At 40.4% G+C, this 17,274-nt stretch overlaps 1 protein-coding gene across 5 annotated transcripts in view; it reads left to right on the top strand.

The window, feature by feature from the left end:
- Positions 1-11,965, top strand: part of KCNN2 (potassium calcium-activated channel subfamily N member 2) — a 68,413-nt gene extending 56,448 nt beyond the window's left edge. For 4 of the 5 annotated variants that reach the window (XM_042882925.1, XM_042882928.1, XM_042882927.1 and 1 more), the window contains 4 exons: positions 2,466-2,576; positions 4,597-4,724; positions 9,559-9,628; positions 11,110-11,965. In XM_042882925.1, coding sequence (XP_042738859.1) covers positions 2,466-2,576; positions 4,597-4,724; positions 9,559-9,628; positions 11,110-11,397 — 597 coding nt within the window. In that variant the 3' untranslated portion in view covers positions 11,398-11,965. The remainder of the gene's footprint in view (positions 1-2,465; positions 2,577-4,596; positions 4,725-9,558; positions 9,629-11,109) is intronic. The other variant, XM_042882926.1, reaches the window with a different exon arrangement.
- The last annotated feature ends 5,309 nt before the right edge of the window (positions 11,966-17,274 follow it).

The following is a 17,274-nucleotide window of genomic DNA, read 5'->3' as shown; positions in this document are numbered from 1 at the left end:
TCGAAAAGCTGGGTGCATTCCTGAAGCTCTCAGTCCCCAATGTTAGTTGTCTTTATACATTCTGTCATAGAATGGGATGTGGGAATGCAAATGAATGGCTGCAGCTGTCCCAGTTCTGCCCTTGTCTCATGAAGAGAGACTTCAAATGTATGACAGCTTTGCTCAACACAAAGGACTGGCAAGCAGAGGGAGAGGGCACAGCAAAGTTTGAAAGCTTGGGTGGAGGACAGAAGAGAAGCTAGATGGAGAAGTGCAGCAAAATCACAAGGGATACATTGAAGAGAGCGTTAAAGAGTGCTGTACCTTTGCAAGGTAAGAACTGACTGCAGAGATCAGGTCTGTCTGAGAGAGCAGGTGATTTTCCTGGAATGATCTATCATTGGAATGGAAGCTTAATTGGAGACATTGTGAATAAGGGGCCCCAGTGAGTTTATTTTCTATTCTGTGTGTGTTTAGTAGTAGAATTTGTATTCAGGAAGCTAGCTTCAGAGATGTAGTCTGCATCTTCTGGAGACAGCAAGGCAAATATTGGAGCAGAAAGAAACTGAGAAAACAAATTAACAAGAGAAATACAGAAAGTGGAAGGAAGTTCTGTGGCTGAAAATAGAGCAAGTTTGAATGTGCAACAAGAGACTGCTTTACACTAGAGAATAACTGATGCAAGTGTAACAACGCGTAGGTGGGACTGAACATGCAAGTTAAATGCAGCCTTATTTATTTAATGTGATTTTTACACTTAAAAAAAAGGAGAACATGTAGAGATTTAAAACAAGCAACAAACAAAAACCCTACAAACCCAGCTGATTTTAGTAATGATGTTCAAGTAGATGATACCTTGATTGTGTATAATACATGCTGTTTCTCATTGTGTGACAAATCGTTTTTACAATGTCCTTTCCAAGCACAAAGGACACCAACACCAAGTTAAAGAAATGGGTTTATCTTTATTTACACTTAAAGCAATAAAATAGTAAGTGAAATTAGACAGCAAGAACAAAACAAAGCAAGGTGAAATGAGACAGAAGCAATAGAACATGTCGAGGTAATGCACCTAATCATTACAGTGTAAGATTAACTGCAGTGATTAAGAAAGAAACATCACCAATTGCCCTTAATACATTACCATCATCCAGATCCACAGTCACTGGGGAACCCTGGTTATAGCAATGGTTTGGAGAGCCTTTCCCAGCAACTGGGATGTCCTATGTGATGTATCCATCCTTAGGTGAGTTCTCCAATTTCGCTGCAAGTGGATCCAGCTCTTACATTGTTGGATAAACAAGTTTCCACTGCTTCAAGGGCAGAAACATCTGGTATTGTTCTCCTTTTTGGACTCTACCTCAAGCCTGGCCAGTTCTCAAGGAGGAACCAAGGGAGTTTGTGTACTTTTTAAAGTTGTGCCTTTTTCAGGCATTAAATACCCTGCTTCTAAACAAGGCAAGGTTAATATTCTCATAACATTTTATTTAAGCTGCATCTCTTTCTGATGAGACATTTTATCTAAGCTATGTTTCAGTAATGATCAGATAGTGCTTGGTTGTGAGGTTCATCTAGAGGTCAGCTTTGGTGGAGATTATTGTTAAGGTTTTAATATTCTTCCCATTAACCCCTTTAACCACTCCAGTGCCCGGCCCCGGCCGCCCCCCCCCCCAAAAAAAAGACCCCACAAAAATTATAATGGTAACAAAGATACTTCGCTTGGACACTAGGAACAAAAGGAACAAAGGAACTTGGATGCTAGGAGCATGGATGTGTGCATATGCAATGTGTATGCATACATACAGGCAGCACCAATTAGGAACTTGGTATTTTCTCTACCCAGCTTTTACTAGATGTGTTGTTTACGTGTGCTGTTTCAAATGGTAATAAGCAAAGCAGAAGTATTGTAGGAAAAAGTTAGTGAAGTCTCCAGAGAGCAACTTAGAAGTATATTAAAATGAATAAATACTGCATTGATAATACGTTTATTTTTGGCCCATATAACAAATTCTAGGAAGCTTTTTTTTTTGTGTGTGTGTGTGTGTGTGTGTGTCCTAGATGCTCATCTAATCCTATTTCATCTTTTGCAATTGCTGTAACTTTGAGACAGTTGTTAAGAGCAGGGTATATTTTGCATTTCTTTACTAACACTGTGGGTTTTGGAAGGTGTTTTGTTCACCAGCCTCCCTTTCTTATGCCCTAGAAATGGGATGTCTTCAAATTTTTAACCACTGGAGGAAAAATACAAAGCAGGACTTTTAAATGATGCTGCTCACTAATTATTTGGATGCTTTGACAGTTTACCAGCCTGTAACTGCTGACTTTTTCTATTACTTTCAATAGAAATAGCTGTAGCATCTTCAGTGTATTTAACAGGCTTGAAATACCTGATGCTTGCTGTATTTCTACAACAAAGGAGAAACTTCCACTGAAAACTCTGCAAAATGCAGTAGTAACATTTTGGGGGTTTGTTTTATTGTTTTCAGGGTGCTGGGTGCACTGCACTGGTGGTAGCTGTGGTGGCAAGGAAGTTAGAACTTACCAAAGCTGAAAAACATGTGCATAATTTCATGATGGACACCCAGCTAACTAAAAGAGTAAGTCACACTTTATATTCACAACTGAAAAGGAAATGTATGTTAACTTACTTTTGCATTTGTTTTAAGTGGTTTCCTGCTCCATTCTTCTACTGGACTTTTTCATAATTGTGATTTCGAAAGGAGGAAGTCGAATGCTCTGAGCTTTTCTTGGAATTGAGGATAAATGCAGATTTTTGATGATTTGAGTATTCTTCTGTGGAGGGTCTTCCAGCTGTATGATAATTGGAGTAAACAACAGCAAAATATGGTGAAACTAGAGAGCTATATGTTAAAGAAATGCAAAGCATAGGAGAAGAATTTATAGCTAAAACAGGTAAAATGACTGATAAGTAAGAATTTCAAGCAATGCAGGATATTCTTAAAAAAAAAATCCCGATTCATACCTTGTGAATGAGGGAGTCTTTGCAACTGCTTGGTGTGCTCAGCGCAGCGTTCATTCAGCTACATACAGCAATGAAGCACCCTGAAAGATGCTTTGTAGATAACAGAAATACTTCAAAAGCGATTGTTTAACAAAACGAAACAAAAAAGACTTCAGAAGTTGTTAGAACTCATTAAAGAAACACCAATTTCAATTTGTATGAGACATTCCTATTTTTTTAATTCACGAATAACATCTTAGAAAATGAAATAAGTCCATTATAGAAGAAAAACAGGTCGCTGGTGAGGAAACACAAAAGGGAGTAGGAGCTACAGACAGCTTCAGTGCTTGCCCATGGTGAGGTAAGAAGTTGCTGTTTGGAAGATCTGATAGGAATATTTCTTCATTGAAACCGACAACTGAACTCTAAATGTCCTTTAGGAGAAAAGAAGGCTTTGCAGAGATTGGCCAGATTTTGAGCCTAGTGTTCACTTGTGCTTTTTAAAGCTTCTCCTGTATACCTTCATGTAAATCTCATTATCAGTCTCATAGTGTACCTGAGTGGTGCTTTGTAGCTTCAAACGCATGGCACTCAAAGCAAATGAAAAGCAAACAAGTCTGAGGTGCACGACAGATTACTGGCCAGCATTACACAGACAGTGCAGAGGTTTCCACGTCACCTGAAGTTAGCCATATCTTCTGGGAAAACTGCAAGGGCCAGGCAGAGGTTGTGCAGCAGTCTCTAAAATGTGACTTAGCTCCCACTGAAGTCAAGCCCAGGGTTCTGCAGTGCACATACAACGTGGGAACCTCCTGCTGGATGGAGCTGCTGCTTTGCATTCCTACAGTGCCATTACCTATGCAGTGGCTTACTTTGATGCCGCAGCAACTGGCATAATGTACAGTTGGAAGGAGCAAATATAAAGATCAATAGCCTTTGCAACTAACCTACTAATTCTGTTAATAAATACTGCACTGAAATTCTCTGTTGGTTGTTTTCAGTCGTTCTTGAAGGTAACGGAGGAAGGAACTGTGGGTACTCTTTAACATTTTATGGAAAGTCTCTTTTAAAGAAAAAAAAATCAAAACCCTTAAGAAACAAAACATTGTCTACATTAATTAGGGAGTTTTGGTTTTTTTTTTTCATCTCCTCTAAGAATGGTAAGAAAAAAACACGACAGAAAAATGTAAACAACAAAAACACACTCAAGCAGCTCTGGATGTTTAAAAGGCTGTAAAAACTGCAAAGAGAAAGAAGGTAATAACAATACAACAAGAACGAGAATAACTTTATGACCTGATAAAATATTGTAGTGAATTACCATGCAGATAATTATCAGTATTTTCTTGCTGTAATTTGTATTGCCATAAATGCCGGGTCGTACAAGCTCTGTTAAAGAAGGACAGGTGATTCTCAGATGCAAATATAGTTGGTAGCGTTATTGTAAGTAACAACACAGAAATTGCTCAGTAGTGCCCTTGGTCCAGCTTCTGTTCCCTGCTGTTTCTGCTGCAGCTCCTTCATATACCCATTTCCCATGTTTTGGCAGGGACATAATGAAAAAGCAACAGGAAAACAAACAAACAAAAAAAAAACAAAAAAACATGACATAATAATATTTTTTGTCAGGTTGGTGTTTTTCTTTTATTAAACAGGTGAAAAATGCAGCTGCCAATGTACTCAGGGAAACATGGTTAATTTATAAAAACACAAAGCTGGTTAAAAAGATAGACCATGCAAAAGTAAGGAAACATCAGCGCAAATTCTTGCAAGCTATTCATCAGTAAGTACTATTTTGTTTTGGTTTTCCTTTCCAGCTATTTTCTCTCCCTTTTCCCTTTCTTGTCTCTGTTTCCTTTAGTTTCTACTTCCTACACTCTCTTTCTCCCTTTTCAGAAAATATTGCTCTTGATTTTTTTATTTGAGAATGACAAAAATAAGGTTTTACTGTATACCTGCTTTCAACAGAAGGTATGTTAACTGTGTATGCCCAACGCAAGTTAAATCAGAGTTGTTTGTAGTTTTCTTAGTTTCCCATGCTTCCTGAAATAGCTAATTTGTCTTTTGCCACTGTAACTGTCCTTTGCTGTTATGTATTTGTTTATAGGTAGTAAGATACAAGCTACAGCAGATAGAAGAAAAGAAAAAAAAATCATTTGTAGATTTGGTAATTTCAGATCAGAATGAAATAGTTGAAGAGAGGATATGAGTATTTATGTAGTACTTAATTAAGAGTGTGCATCAAGCTTCCTTTTCACAGCTTAACAGCAGTTTGCTTCTGTTTCGTCAGTAGAGGAGGTCAGGTGTTGGTGTGCAAGGTATGAACCCAATACACAGAAAATTATCATATTCCAACAGACATTGTACGACCCTTGAATACCTCTGCTGTAATTCCAATGAGTTCTTCCTCCCTAATGAACTCCCAAAGGTTTGCAGATAAGCATGAGAGCTGTGAGCAGTAATACAATAATGCCAGACTTTAAGTATTAACTGAAATTCATAGTATGTATTTGTCATAAAGCACATAAAGCTCAACAGACCTCTGTGATGATTCCATTACTCTTCGGATTATATGGGGGGTGAAGGGGAAGAGGCTTTTGTCCCCAGGAACCACAAATTCATCAGAAGAAATGATCAGCACCCATGCTACTATTTATCCATGCTGCTGGATGTCTTTATCCAGACTGAGGAAGCCATTTGTTGTAGGGCCTATGAAATGGGTTTTCTGAGATCCTTGGGGAAATGTGGATCAAGTATTTAAGGTTCATTTTGAACTGATATTTTGATAAGTTCTCCCTGTGAGTCTATGTGAGCCAGCCTGCAAGGAGAGTGCCCATGTGATCCACTTCTGTGCAGTGAAAAAGGATTCCTGGCTCATCTTCCACGAGGCAGAGAAAGAAAAGCAAGATTTCCTTACTTCCTATTAGTAAATATAGGCTTACAGACATTACTTCTCAGTTTCATAACAATGTTTTAAATGAATAGGTAGTTAAGCCTTGAAGGTATTAAGCATTCAATAACCTTGATTACTACTTCATACTTAGCAAACTTGCGGGATTAAATGTTACTATGCCACAGATACACTTGAGGCAATAAAAGGACTGCAAAAGCTGAGACATTCTTCTCATAAGTAAAAAGTGTATTAGCCTAGTTGAGTTATCCTTTTCAGCTTAAAGGACTGGGAGGCAGGGAGAGGGCTGGCTGGGGTTTTAGGGTAGAGGATGGCATGTCCTGCGTATCCTTTGCTGGACTTGAATGCCTTATTGCAAAGATTATTCCTTAACATTTTAACCTCACTATTTCTTGTGTGTATGTGTGCGTGCACTTGTATGCAAATAAGAATCTAAAAAGCACAGCAGGCTCGATCTGCAGCTCATTCAAACTCAGAAGAGCTTCATAGTCTGTAAACTGCTGTCCTGCACCTGCCTTAAAAAATCATTAATTGGGTTGGGTGGAGAACATGGCAGCAGTAAGTTTCTTCCTTGCTGTGCCAGCCAAACTTCAAACAGGTGTGTTAATAATCCATGTAACTCTGCCCCTTAGCACTGTGTATCCCACTGCAAAATGTGTTATATTCAACCACAGAAATTTTTTTCAGTATGCTAAGGAATGCCTCGTGGATGAAAACATTGCTCTAGCAGTTTGCTTCCCTCTAGCTGCAGCTGAGTAGCTGAGTGTGATTTATTTTCTATCCCTGTACATCTCCGAGCTTTTATCAAGGGTCCAAGAAATTCATGGTAGAATATGGCTCTCTTCTATCTTTATGGATTCTTATTTTTTTTTCCTGGTCCACTTCCTTCAGCTTTCCAATCATTTGGCTGAAGATAGGAATAAAGCAAGTGAAGCTTCGGGGCCAGTTTCGTACTTAAAACCAGAGCAGATTATGATAACAGTTTCAAACTCACAAGTTCAGTCCTAATATGGTAATCTCCATGGCTGGCCTGGATGATTTTGCTTTTCATGCATACTAAATAAGGTGAAAGTCTTATTATCAGAGTAAACAATAATATATTAGAAGCCACTTTTAAAATACTATGACTAAGCAAATGTACAGATGATAGTCAGTGGGAAGGTTTGAAGTTTCCTTCATCATAACTTCACCTGTGGCAATTGCTGGGAGCAGTGGCAATTCTCTAGTACTTCTCACCTGCTGAATTGAGCTCACTGTGCTCATCTGGTTGTTTTAGTATCTTTTACAGTTTTTTTTTTTTTTCTTTTGTTTTGTCTTTTTATTTCAACAAAATGAAAATAGAGCTCGGAAGTAAGTTTTATGAGCTATTCCTTTCTAAATTTGCAGAATTTACCACTGTCTGCATGCAAAAAAATAGAGTTTTATTTGTGAACTTCAATGGTCTGATTGCTGCCATGGAAACGCGATCCAGAATCATGATCTTTTGCTGTGATAAGTGAAGTTTATAAAGTCAACATGTTTCGTATTTCTCTTAAAGAATTTAAGAACAACAATCTGACAGCTTTCTTTATATCTGGCTGATGCAGCTAAAAACTTGCCATTACCTAGGGATACATGTTGTGAGTTGACTGTGGTTAGGAATTATCATGTTGGTGTCAGCTAGCACCTTTTTTTATTTTTTTTCCCAATTTCTAAATGTGTTCAAAATTCTACAGTTGACATGCTCACTTAGCAAGTAGAGAAGGAAAGCAGAAAACGTGCTCTGCAAATACTGAGAGCTACTGAAACAGCAGGATTGCCGTTCTCTAGTCAAATCATTACATACCCACCTATTGCTAGTTATTCTCTTCTGAGACTGTAATGATACATGTCCATATTTCGGAGATGCCTCCGTATTTTGGTTTCAGAATAGCTCCAGTTCATAAGCCTCTGAAGGCACCATTCCTACAATCTGAATTAATGTTGTGCTCCAAAGGAAGCCTTCAGGGAAAGGCTTCTGGAATGTCAGCTTTTATGCAAGCAGTTGGAGTTACTTCACTTTCTTTCTCAGGGAGGTTAGCCTAGATATTAAAGAAATAAGTGCTACATATCAAACTACAGATTTGAACAAGAAATTCCCAATTTTAGAGTATTTTGAAGAAGACTTCTCTTGACATCTACTTCTGTGTTTAGGAGGTCATTTGTAGCCATTTCCCCTGTGGGAAAATTAAGCATCACTAGAAAGGAGTCCAATTCTGCCTCTAGATTAAAATAAAATAACTTTAAGCCCTCACAGAAACATACAGCTGTTGAAGATGAAGAATGTTGTTTAGTTCCAGAAAACGGGCGAAACAACTCTGATCCCACTGCAGACTTCAGCAGTTTTGTCATTAATTTTAAAGGGGATCCGAATTTCCACGTTAGTGTTTAGAGCACTTAGAGGCCCACAGAAAGGAAGAAGAGTAACTCCTTTACAGCTGCAGAGGGTGTGCCACAGCGATACGGGACACTTTGGTGCCACTGCTATGAGTTGAGTTCCTGTTTATACAAAAACAGGTTTATATGCCTGACTGAAATCATGTTTGCTTTATAAGATGCACTTAACCTTGTAAGTTGCACGATAATTGGGAAATAGGCAGGGCAGCTAGCAAAGCATATGCCACAGAATGCTGCCAAGTTATTTTCGTTTGGTGAAAGCTATCAGATGGTTATCTTGGTTGCCCCATAACATCCTATAGACTGCATGGCACCTTATTGTGTCTTTTGTAAATCAGAGTATTATTTTTTAAAAAATGCTGTGTCTTGCAGCATTCAGCAGAATGACTGAAAGTACACAAAATTCTCTGCTGCAAAGCACTCATGTTTGCACAAGAAGTTGTTCTTTTGTGAAATTCACACCTATAAACCACTCCTTTTAGGAGTTAATCTAAAAGAAATATTTACTTTGATTCAGGGAACCTATACAAACGTTTGTGTGTATATCTTTCAAATATTGTGCATAACTAATTAGTAGTAATGCACATGGCTAGGTATTAAAGGGAAAAACATTCTTCTTGCATACTTTCTCACTGCTCTAGTTTAAATAGTACCCTGTAAATGTATGTCTAGTGGGAGTTTAAAATGTAAGCATATTTAGATTCACAAGTTATGTAAGAAAATTAAGCGTATTGGCAAGTGTGCTGATTATTTAGCTGCTAGTCAGATGGGAGTTGTGTTTAAATGAATGCGAAACTCACTTATCACTGTATTTCCATCAGGTTCAAACACCTGCCAACCCAATCCATTTCCGACAGAACAGGGCTAATACCTGTATCTAGTCATGTAGGCATGGGAAGATTCTTGCTTACTGCAACACTGATGGAAAAAAAACCAAAACAGTTGTTCTATGTTTCTTCCTATATCTACTTGTCACGATACTGAGGCTTTGAGGAATGTTTTGGCTTTCTTTCATGTAGTCCGGATAAACTGTTACCTCCCTTTTTGAATTCAACTTTAATCATGGCAAACGGTTTTCTCAAGGACATCACATTTCCTTGCTCTTTCCTTTTTTTGTGGTGTTGAAGAAGCATGCTTCTCATCGTAGCAGGCACATGAACGGTTTTGACTTTACACAAAGTACTCAAGGCATTGTCCATGCAGTTACTTGTTCTTGTGAGTTTCTTGCATGCTTTTTAGAAATCCTTATGTGATCTCTCACACGCGTCTGACTTGAAATTCCACTTTTTAGATTAAGAAGTGTAAAAATGGAGCAAAGGAAACTGAATGACCAAGCCAACACTTTGGTGGACCTGGCAAAGGTTAGTAGGCAATTATTCTTGTTTTAGTATTCATCCTTTCAAAATGGAAGAAATGCAAATGCAGGTACTGTTGACAAGTGTGTGTGTATGTTGTGTTTTTTTTTTTTAAGGAAATGAAGATATGGATTTGTTTTGGGTTTGGCTTATTAAATGAAACATCTTCTTTGTGCCTCTGACCAAAATTTAAATTCTCTTTTTTTTTTTTTTTGGCTATTTGAAAAAGAGGTGAAGAGGGTGACCCTGAGAGCTGATGTGACTGCAGTGGTTGTGGTAAATACTGAACTGCAGCTGGGCCTTAGCAATGCAATCCTGTGTATTGAAGAGGTTTCCTGTCCAATGAAAGTGACTTTACCTTGAGGAATCATAGCACACAGGCTCTCCCACCGAAATTAACAGTTTAGTGTTTATTTCTCCTTTGTTTTAGAGAATCACCTGACAATTTGAGTTACTGAAAATACATTTCACTCTACTGCTTCCTGATAAGCAGCTGATAAGGACTTTTCAGAGATTATTTAATGAAGAATGCTTCACTTTCGGGGATTGTGTTGGTGCCTTGAAAGGAAGGGCAGAGAAATGAGTTGTCTGCACTCATCTGAAGTATTTCATACTTCAGGCAGTCTGTCCTTCAGTTAATTTTTATTCCCTTTGGATGGTTTGTGAACTTCAGCCAGTTTGTTGAATTATATGCACTTTTAGTTTTAAGTCTAAACCTCAATTTACAAGATGGTGAAATTCAGTATTTTTGACCACTTACCTGCCTCGCTTGCACAGAAAAAAAAACCACAAAAGGAAATGGAAAATAACAGACAGTGATGACCTCTGTGATGTAAATTCTGTACACTGTGACATTTTAAAGTTCATCCTGTATAATTCCCGTAGCCACCTGCTGTTTTTGTAGAGGGAAGGTGAATAGGAGAACACAGAAGTGGAGGAGTACACAATTCAGTTGTACTCCTTGCACTGCAATTCAAAGCCAGCCCACTCAACTACTGTTACTACAGGCAGTATAAGAAACTTTGGTCAATTTAAGGAGAAAACAAATGAACAAAATTTGTGTTCTGCTTAAAAGAACGAAAGCTTTTAAGAGGAAATGCAGTAGAGTCAAGGGGTACATAGCTGCTTTGTCATGCTTAGTCTTATGGCTTACACTACTAACTTTGTTCACGTCTCGTTATGGTGCGTTTCTAAGCACCTGAGCTTCTGAAGATAGGCCTGGTGTTTTATCTAATTCATTTACATTTTGACTTTCAAAGTGCTTCTCAACACACATTACATTTCTGTCAACAAATGCAGCAGCAAGTTTATACTGAATGCTAAATAATTTTATTCTGCAAGTGTAATTATTTCACAAGGCTACATCTTATTATATTTTTCTTTTGTTGTGTGTGCGTGTATGTCTGGTGTGCATAAGTAGATTTTACTGCATGTTAGAGTATTTGCAAGATCCATCTAAACCTTTGTTTACATCCTTCTGCTTCCAGACTCAAAACATCATGTATGACATGATTTCTGACTTAAATGAAAGAAGCGAAGATTTTGAGAAGAGAATAGTTACTCTGGAAACTAAACTGGAAACCTTAATTGGTAGCATTCAAGCTCTCCCTGGACTGATTAGCCAGACAATCAGCCAGCAACACAGGGATTTCCTTGAGGCTCAGATGCAAAATTATGATAAGCATGTTACCTACAGTGCTGAGCGATCACGATCTTTGTCAAGAAGAAGGAGATCCTCCTCCACAGCACCACCAACTTCATCGGAGAGTAGCTAGAAGACAATAAGTTAACTGCAAAATAAAGACTTTTTGCCATCATATGGTCAATATTTTAGCTTTTATTGTAAAGCCCTATGGTTCTAACCAGTGTTATCTGGGTTCTGATGTCAGAGTCCTGGAAACCTGAACACAATGTTTTAGGCCAAAACGAGTGAAAACTCTTCTTTTTTCTTTTTTTTTTTTCCCCCTCCTCCTCTCAGATGCACAATGAATGCACCTATTATTGCTATATTACATTGTTCCTCCTGCAATTTCACTGACTTTTTATTCATGCATTTCAAACAATCTTTACTTACTAGAATATATAATATAATAAAGAAGTTAATTTCTGCACATTGTTTCTTGATTACTTGAACTTTAACAGTTTTTTAAAAAAGCTCACAATCACAAAGTCTAGTTATAAACCTTTAAGAAACAAAATTGAAGCATAATCATTATCCCTCAGAAGTAATACTGATTCTCTAAACTTTGCTTGCAGTGGAGGGGGAAAAAAATCTGTGTTCATCTAACAGTGTGCTGAATAATGTATAGTCATTTTAAAAGATCAACAACAGCTTCAATTTCAATGGGGATTAATTAAAAATATAGTTTATCCTAGAAAATGAATTATGGAGTCTGGTGTCTTTTTTTAAATCCTTTTAGAGTTTTTGTACACACGGCCATAGGTAATATATACATACACATATGTATATGAAATTAATTATGCACTACAAATGGCAAAGAATTTTTAAACCAAATATTTGTAGAGCTGCTGGTATGCAAAAAGCAGATGTAAGGTCCTGCGAATAAACGCTCCTACTCTCATAGTTGTGCCAGGTAAGTATATCCAGAGAGGAGCATCACTTTTAAAGTGGAAGTCTTCCATGAATGCTGTTTGTGTTTTGAAAATAACAGGTTGCTCCTGATTTACTCCTCTCTCTTTTTTTATGTTTCATTTTCCTGGAGTGAATTACGGACACCTGGTGTACACGCTTGCATGATGGCAGTGCAGCGTTCTGCACGTTGCATTTAGGTGATCCCTATGGTTTCTGCTATGCAGTCAAGAGCTTTGCAAGGAACTTTTAACTTTTTCCAAAAATTGTAGTAAATTGTATGACTTTGCTTCCCTGCAGAAATAATAAGGCCTCCTGCTTTCTTAAAAAATACAGAGCATAGTGTGCACGTATGTGAAAAAGTTCTGCCTCTTCTCCTGGTTTGTGTTCCAGAGTAGCAAGCATTAGGTAAGTTTAAATGCTCAGCACATGCAACTTGCATTCTTGATTCTTCTTTATAAACAGAAAGTTATTTGACCTTTGTAATATTTTGTAGTATTTACTGTTTATAAAATATAGTAGCCCTGCCCCACCTCCCATTAATTTAATCTCAAGGGTGACACAGGATCTAAACACAACAAGTAGATGTACCTGTCTGTTTTAAACAAGTACAATGTCAGTCCAGATGTAACCAACATCCAACTGAAGGAAGTGATTGCCCTACGGAAAGTTGAGAGGTTTGCTCAGTAGTGGTAGCCAAGGATAACAGTAATGTAGAAAGTCAGGACAGAGCCATGCTAGACAGGACAGGAGAGCAGTTCTCTCCAAGCCCATGAAGTTATGCAAACCATATACATATACTGAAAAACAGCAGACACTTTCGGACTATTTGTAGTAAGCATGTCTTCTCCAAAAGTAATGCCTGCTGTTTATTTCCATGGAAAATACAACTGATACAAAAGCACAATGACACTATTTGGTGAAGAAAATTCTCAGCTACAGAATGCTATTTTTCAGAGTCGTCAACACCACTAGCTGTGCATATTTGACAGCAATGAACATGAGCCTGCAGGATCATAGAATCATAGAATCACCAAGGTTGAAAAAGACCTCAAAGCTCATCCAGTCCAACCATTCACCTATTCCCAGTAGCTCCCACTAAGCCATGTCCCTCAACACAACATCCAGCCTTTCCTTGAACACCCCCAGGCTCGGTGATTCCACCACCTCCCTGTGCATCCATTCCAGTGCCTGACCACCCTTTCTGAAAAGTAAAACTTCCTCATGTCCAGCCTGAATCTCCCCTGCCGTAGCTTGAAACCATTCCCCCTGGTCCTATCACTGATGACACGAGAGAAGAGGCCGACCCCCAGCTCACTGCAACCTCCCTTCAGGAAGTTATAGAGAGCAGTGAGGTCTCCCCTGAGCCTCCTCTTCTCCAGGCTGAACATTCCCAGCTCCTTCAGCCTCTCCTCATCAGCCCTGTGTTCCAGACCCCTCACCAGCTTTGTTGCCCTCCTTTGAACACGTTCCAGGGCCTCAGTGTCTTTCTTGCACTTGTACTTGGATGTACTTGTACAGATCTGCACCAGCAGAGGACAACCACTACATCTGAAACGCACCACACACTGCCTCGCTGTGCTAACATGCAGTGTTCTTAGGTCTCCATAAACATTCAGCAAGAGCTGATGAATCATAGAATCATAGAATCACAAGGTTGGAGACGACCTACAAGATTATCCAGTCCAACCATCTCCTCATCAGCATTGCCACCACAAGCACTAAACCATGTCACGCAGCACGTCATCCAGACGCCTCTTGAACACTGCCAGGGACGGCGACTCCACCACCTCCTGGGCAGCCATTCCAGTGCCTGACCACTCTCTGAGAGAAAAAGTTCTTCCTTACGTCTAACCTGAACCTCCTCTGGCACAACTTGCAGCCATTGCCCCGTGTCCTGCTCGTTGCCTGGGAGCAGAGGCCAAACCCCTCCTCATCACAACCTCCCTTCAGGAGGTCGTAGAGTGCAATGAGGTCTCCCCTGAGCCTCCTCTCCTCCAGACTAAACAATCCCAGCTCCCTCAGCTGCTCCTCATAAGACTTGTGCTCCAGACCCCTCACCAGTTTCGTTGCCCTTCTCTGGACACGCTCCAGGACCTCAACATCTTTCCTGTAGTGAGGAGCCCAAAACTGAACACAGTACTCAAGGTGCAAATGTCAATGGATGCAGGTGTTTTTTGTGTTTTTTTTTTCTTTTCTGCAAGGATAATTCAATTACACACCTTTGTTTCATACACATTTCCATTTTGTCAGACTGCTCCTTTTCTGCTGTCTGTAACATGGCACTGAATTGTACCAGAATATTGGCAGGAAGGTTCAACTTTTACTTCCATACCACCAATATTCATCTCTGACTTGGTGGGCAAATGTAAAAGAATAAGGGTCATTACTTTCAGAGCAGTTCTCATACAATCAATGTCGATATAATCTGCATCCAGCAACAGAGCTTGTTGATAAACAAGTAAGAGAGGTGATTGCCCCCCTCTGCTCTGCCCTTGTAAGTACTGCACCCCGATCTGGGAAAGAAGAAACTCAAAGGGCACTAAAAGTACCCAGAGAAACTGCGGATGCCCCATCTCTGAAGACATTAAAGGCCAGCCTTGATGAGTTCCTGGGCAGTCTGATTGTGGTTGGCAAACCTACCTATGGCTAGAGGATTGAAACTAGATATCTTTGAGACCTCCTCCAACCCCAGCCATTCTGTGATTCTGTTATGCATTTTTTTTTTCTTTAAAGGAAGTCCTCAATGCACTTCTGCCTTTTCAGATGACTCCAAAATAATTATTAAGAGGTAAAAAGCAGCCCAGTGAAGGGAGAAGAGGACATGAAAGCACTGACACTTCAGTATCATGCCTAGCAACCTGTTTTCTTCCCAAGAGTTTATGTACATGACCAGGTAGAAAGAGTCACAAATTTCCTTCTCCAGGCTACCTTCCTAGAAGCCAGCTGAGCCTAGAGGAGCACTGCCACAGCTGTATATGCTATGGTGAAGCTCACACACATTCAGAGCCAAGTGCTTAGAGGATCAGAATCATAGATCATCCAGTCCAACTGTTCACCTACCAGCAATATTTCCAACTAAAGCATTACAACATCTAAACGTTTCTTGAACACCTCTAGGAATTCCACCACCTCCCGTTCCAGCCTGACCACTCTCTCAGAGAAGAAATATGTAACATCCAACCTGAATCTCCCCTGGCACAACATGAGGCCATTCTCATCTAAGCTGAGAGGATTGGCTGACACGCCTGAAGGCTGTGCTGCCATTCAGCGAGACCTGGATAGGCTGGAGAGCTGGGCAGAAAAAAAACGGATGAGGTTTAACAACAGCAAGTGTAGAGTCTTGCATCTGGGGAGGAATAATTCCATGCACCAGTACAGGTTGGGGGATGACCTGCTGGAGGGGAGCTCTGCGGAGAGGGACCTGGGTGTCCTGGTGGACGACAGGTCAGCCAAGAGCCAGCAGGGTGCCCTTGTGGCCAGGAGGGCCAATGGCATCCTGGGGTGCATTGAAAGAGCGTGGCCAGCAGGTCGAGGGAGGTGATCCTCCCCCTCTGCTCTGCCCTGGTAAGACCTCACCTGGAGCACTGCGTCCAGTTCTGGGCTCCCCAGTACAAAACAGACAGGGAGCTCTTGGGAAGAGTCCAGCGGAGGGCCACGAAGATGGTGAGGGGCCTGGAGCATCTCTGCTATGAGGAAAGGCTGAGTGAACTGGGTCTGTTCAGCCTTGAGAAAAGGAGACTGAGAGGGGACCTGATCCAGGTCTATAAATATCTGAGGTGTGGGGGCCATAGTGATGAGGCCAGTCTCTTTTCAGCGGTATGTGGAGACAGGACAAGGGGAAACTGACATAAGCTGCAGCATAGGAAGTTCTGCACCAATGCGTGCAAGAACTTCTTTACAGTGAGGTGACGGAGCACTGGAACAGGCTGCCCAGGGAGGTGGTGGAGTCTCCTGCTCTGGAGATGTTCAAGACCTGCCTGGATGCCGACCTGTGCGACCTGCTGTAGGGAACCTGCTTTGGCAGGGGGTTGGACTCGATGAGCTCTGGAGGTCCCTTCCAACCCCTACAATTCTGTCATTCTGTGATTCTCCCTCATCCTATTGCTAGTTACATGGGAGAAGAGGCCAACCCCTGCCTGACCACAGCAACCTTTCAGGTAGTTGTAGAGAATGAAAATGTCACCCCTGAGCCTCTTCTTCTTCAGACTGAACAATCCCAGCTCCCTCAGCTGCTCCTCCTAAGACTCGTGCTCCAGACCCCTCACAGCTTGTCCTTCTCTGGGCACACTTCAGAGCCTCAGTGTCTTTATTGCAGTGAGGGGCCCAAGACTGAATGCAGTACTCAATGTGTAGCCTATGTATGTAGGATGAAATTTATTTAAACTTAGTAATAAAATTAGCCTACATCTCTCAATTATTTAGACTCTAATTCTGTATCTGTTAGCACAAAGTCAGAGAAGACCGGGCTGTAACACCAGTTACCCTTTTTCCTTCAGAACTGAAGAAATATCTACATGCATCTTTGCACTTACTGTAAAATAAAGAAAAAGAGATGCTTAAGAGATGTGCTATAGTCAAGTGTGTACTGATATGCCTCTGATGTGCATGAGTGCCACACTGTCTGCCTACTAGCCCTCATCCAGGAACTCTGCAGTAAGCAAGCACATTGTGGAACATCATCTATCATGAACAGCATGATGTGCAAGTTGAGTAGAATTAAACAAGAGAGGGGAGTTCTGTTAATTCATGCACATGACGTAAGGCTTAGCACAGCACCAAACCTAATGCAGACATTTGACTTCCTGCCAAGGAGTGCTTGCAGCCAGGCAGCTCAGCATATGGACAGAACAGGTGCAGTACAGTCTGATCTAGCTTGTGTAGACATGCTCTTGAAAAAGCTAAAATGGAATCTGTTGCTGGGACTGGCATGATATACACGCTGTGTGTTAGGATTTCTCATAACAGTGTAGTTAAAGTTTGACTGGGCCAATAATTTCCAAAAGTTTCTTCTGTAGAGGTGCAAGCCTTTCTGAATAATGTGCGGTATGCAACACAACTG

The sequence above is a fragment of the Lagopus leucura genome, unplaced genomic scaffold (assembly GCF_019238085.1).
Source record: "Lagopus leucura isolate 7727_CA_CO unplaced genomic scaffold, USGS_WTPT01 Super-Scaffold_100036, whole genome shotgun sequence".
In the NCBI taxonomy this organism is placed as follows: domain Eukaryota; kingdom Metazoa; phylum Chordata; class Aves; order Galliformes; family Phasianidae; genus Lagopus; species Lagopus leucura.
Note: the sequence above shows the minus strand (reverse complement) of the source record. Positions and strands in the feature narration are given on the sequence as shown.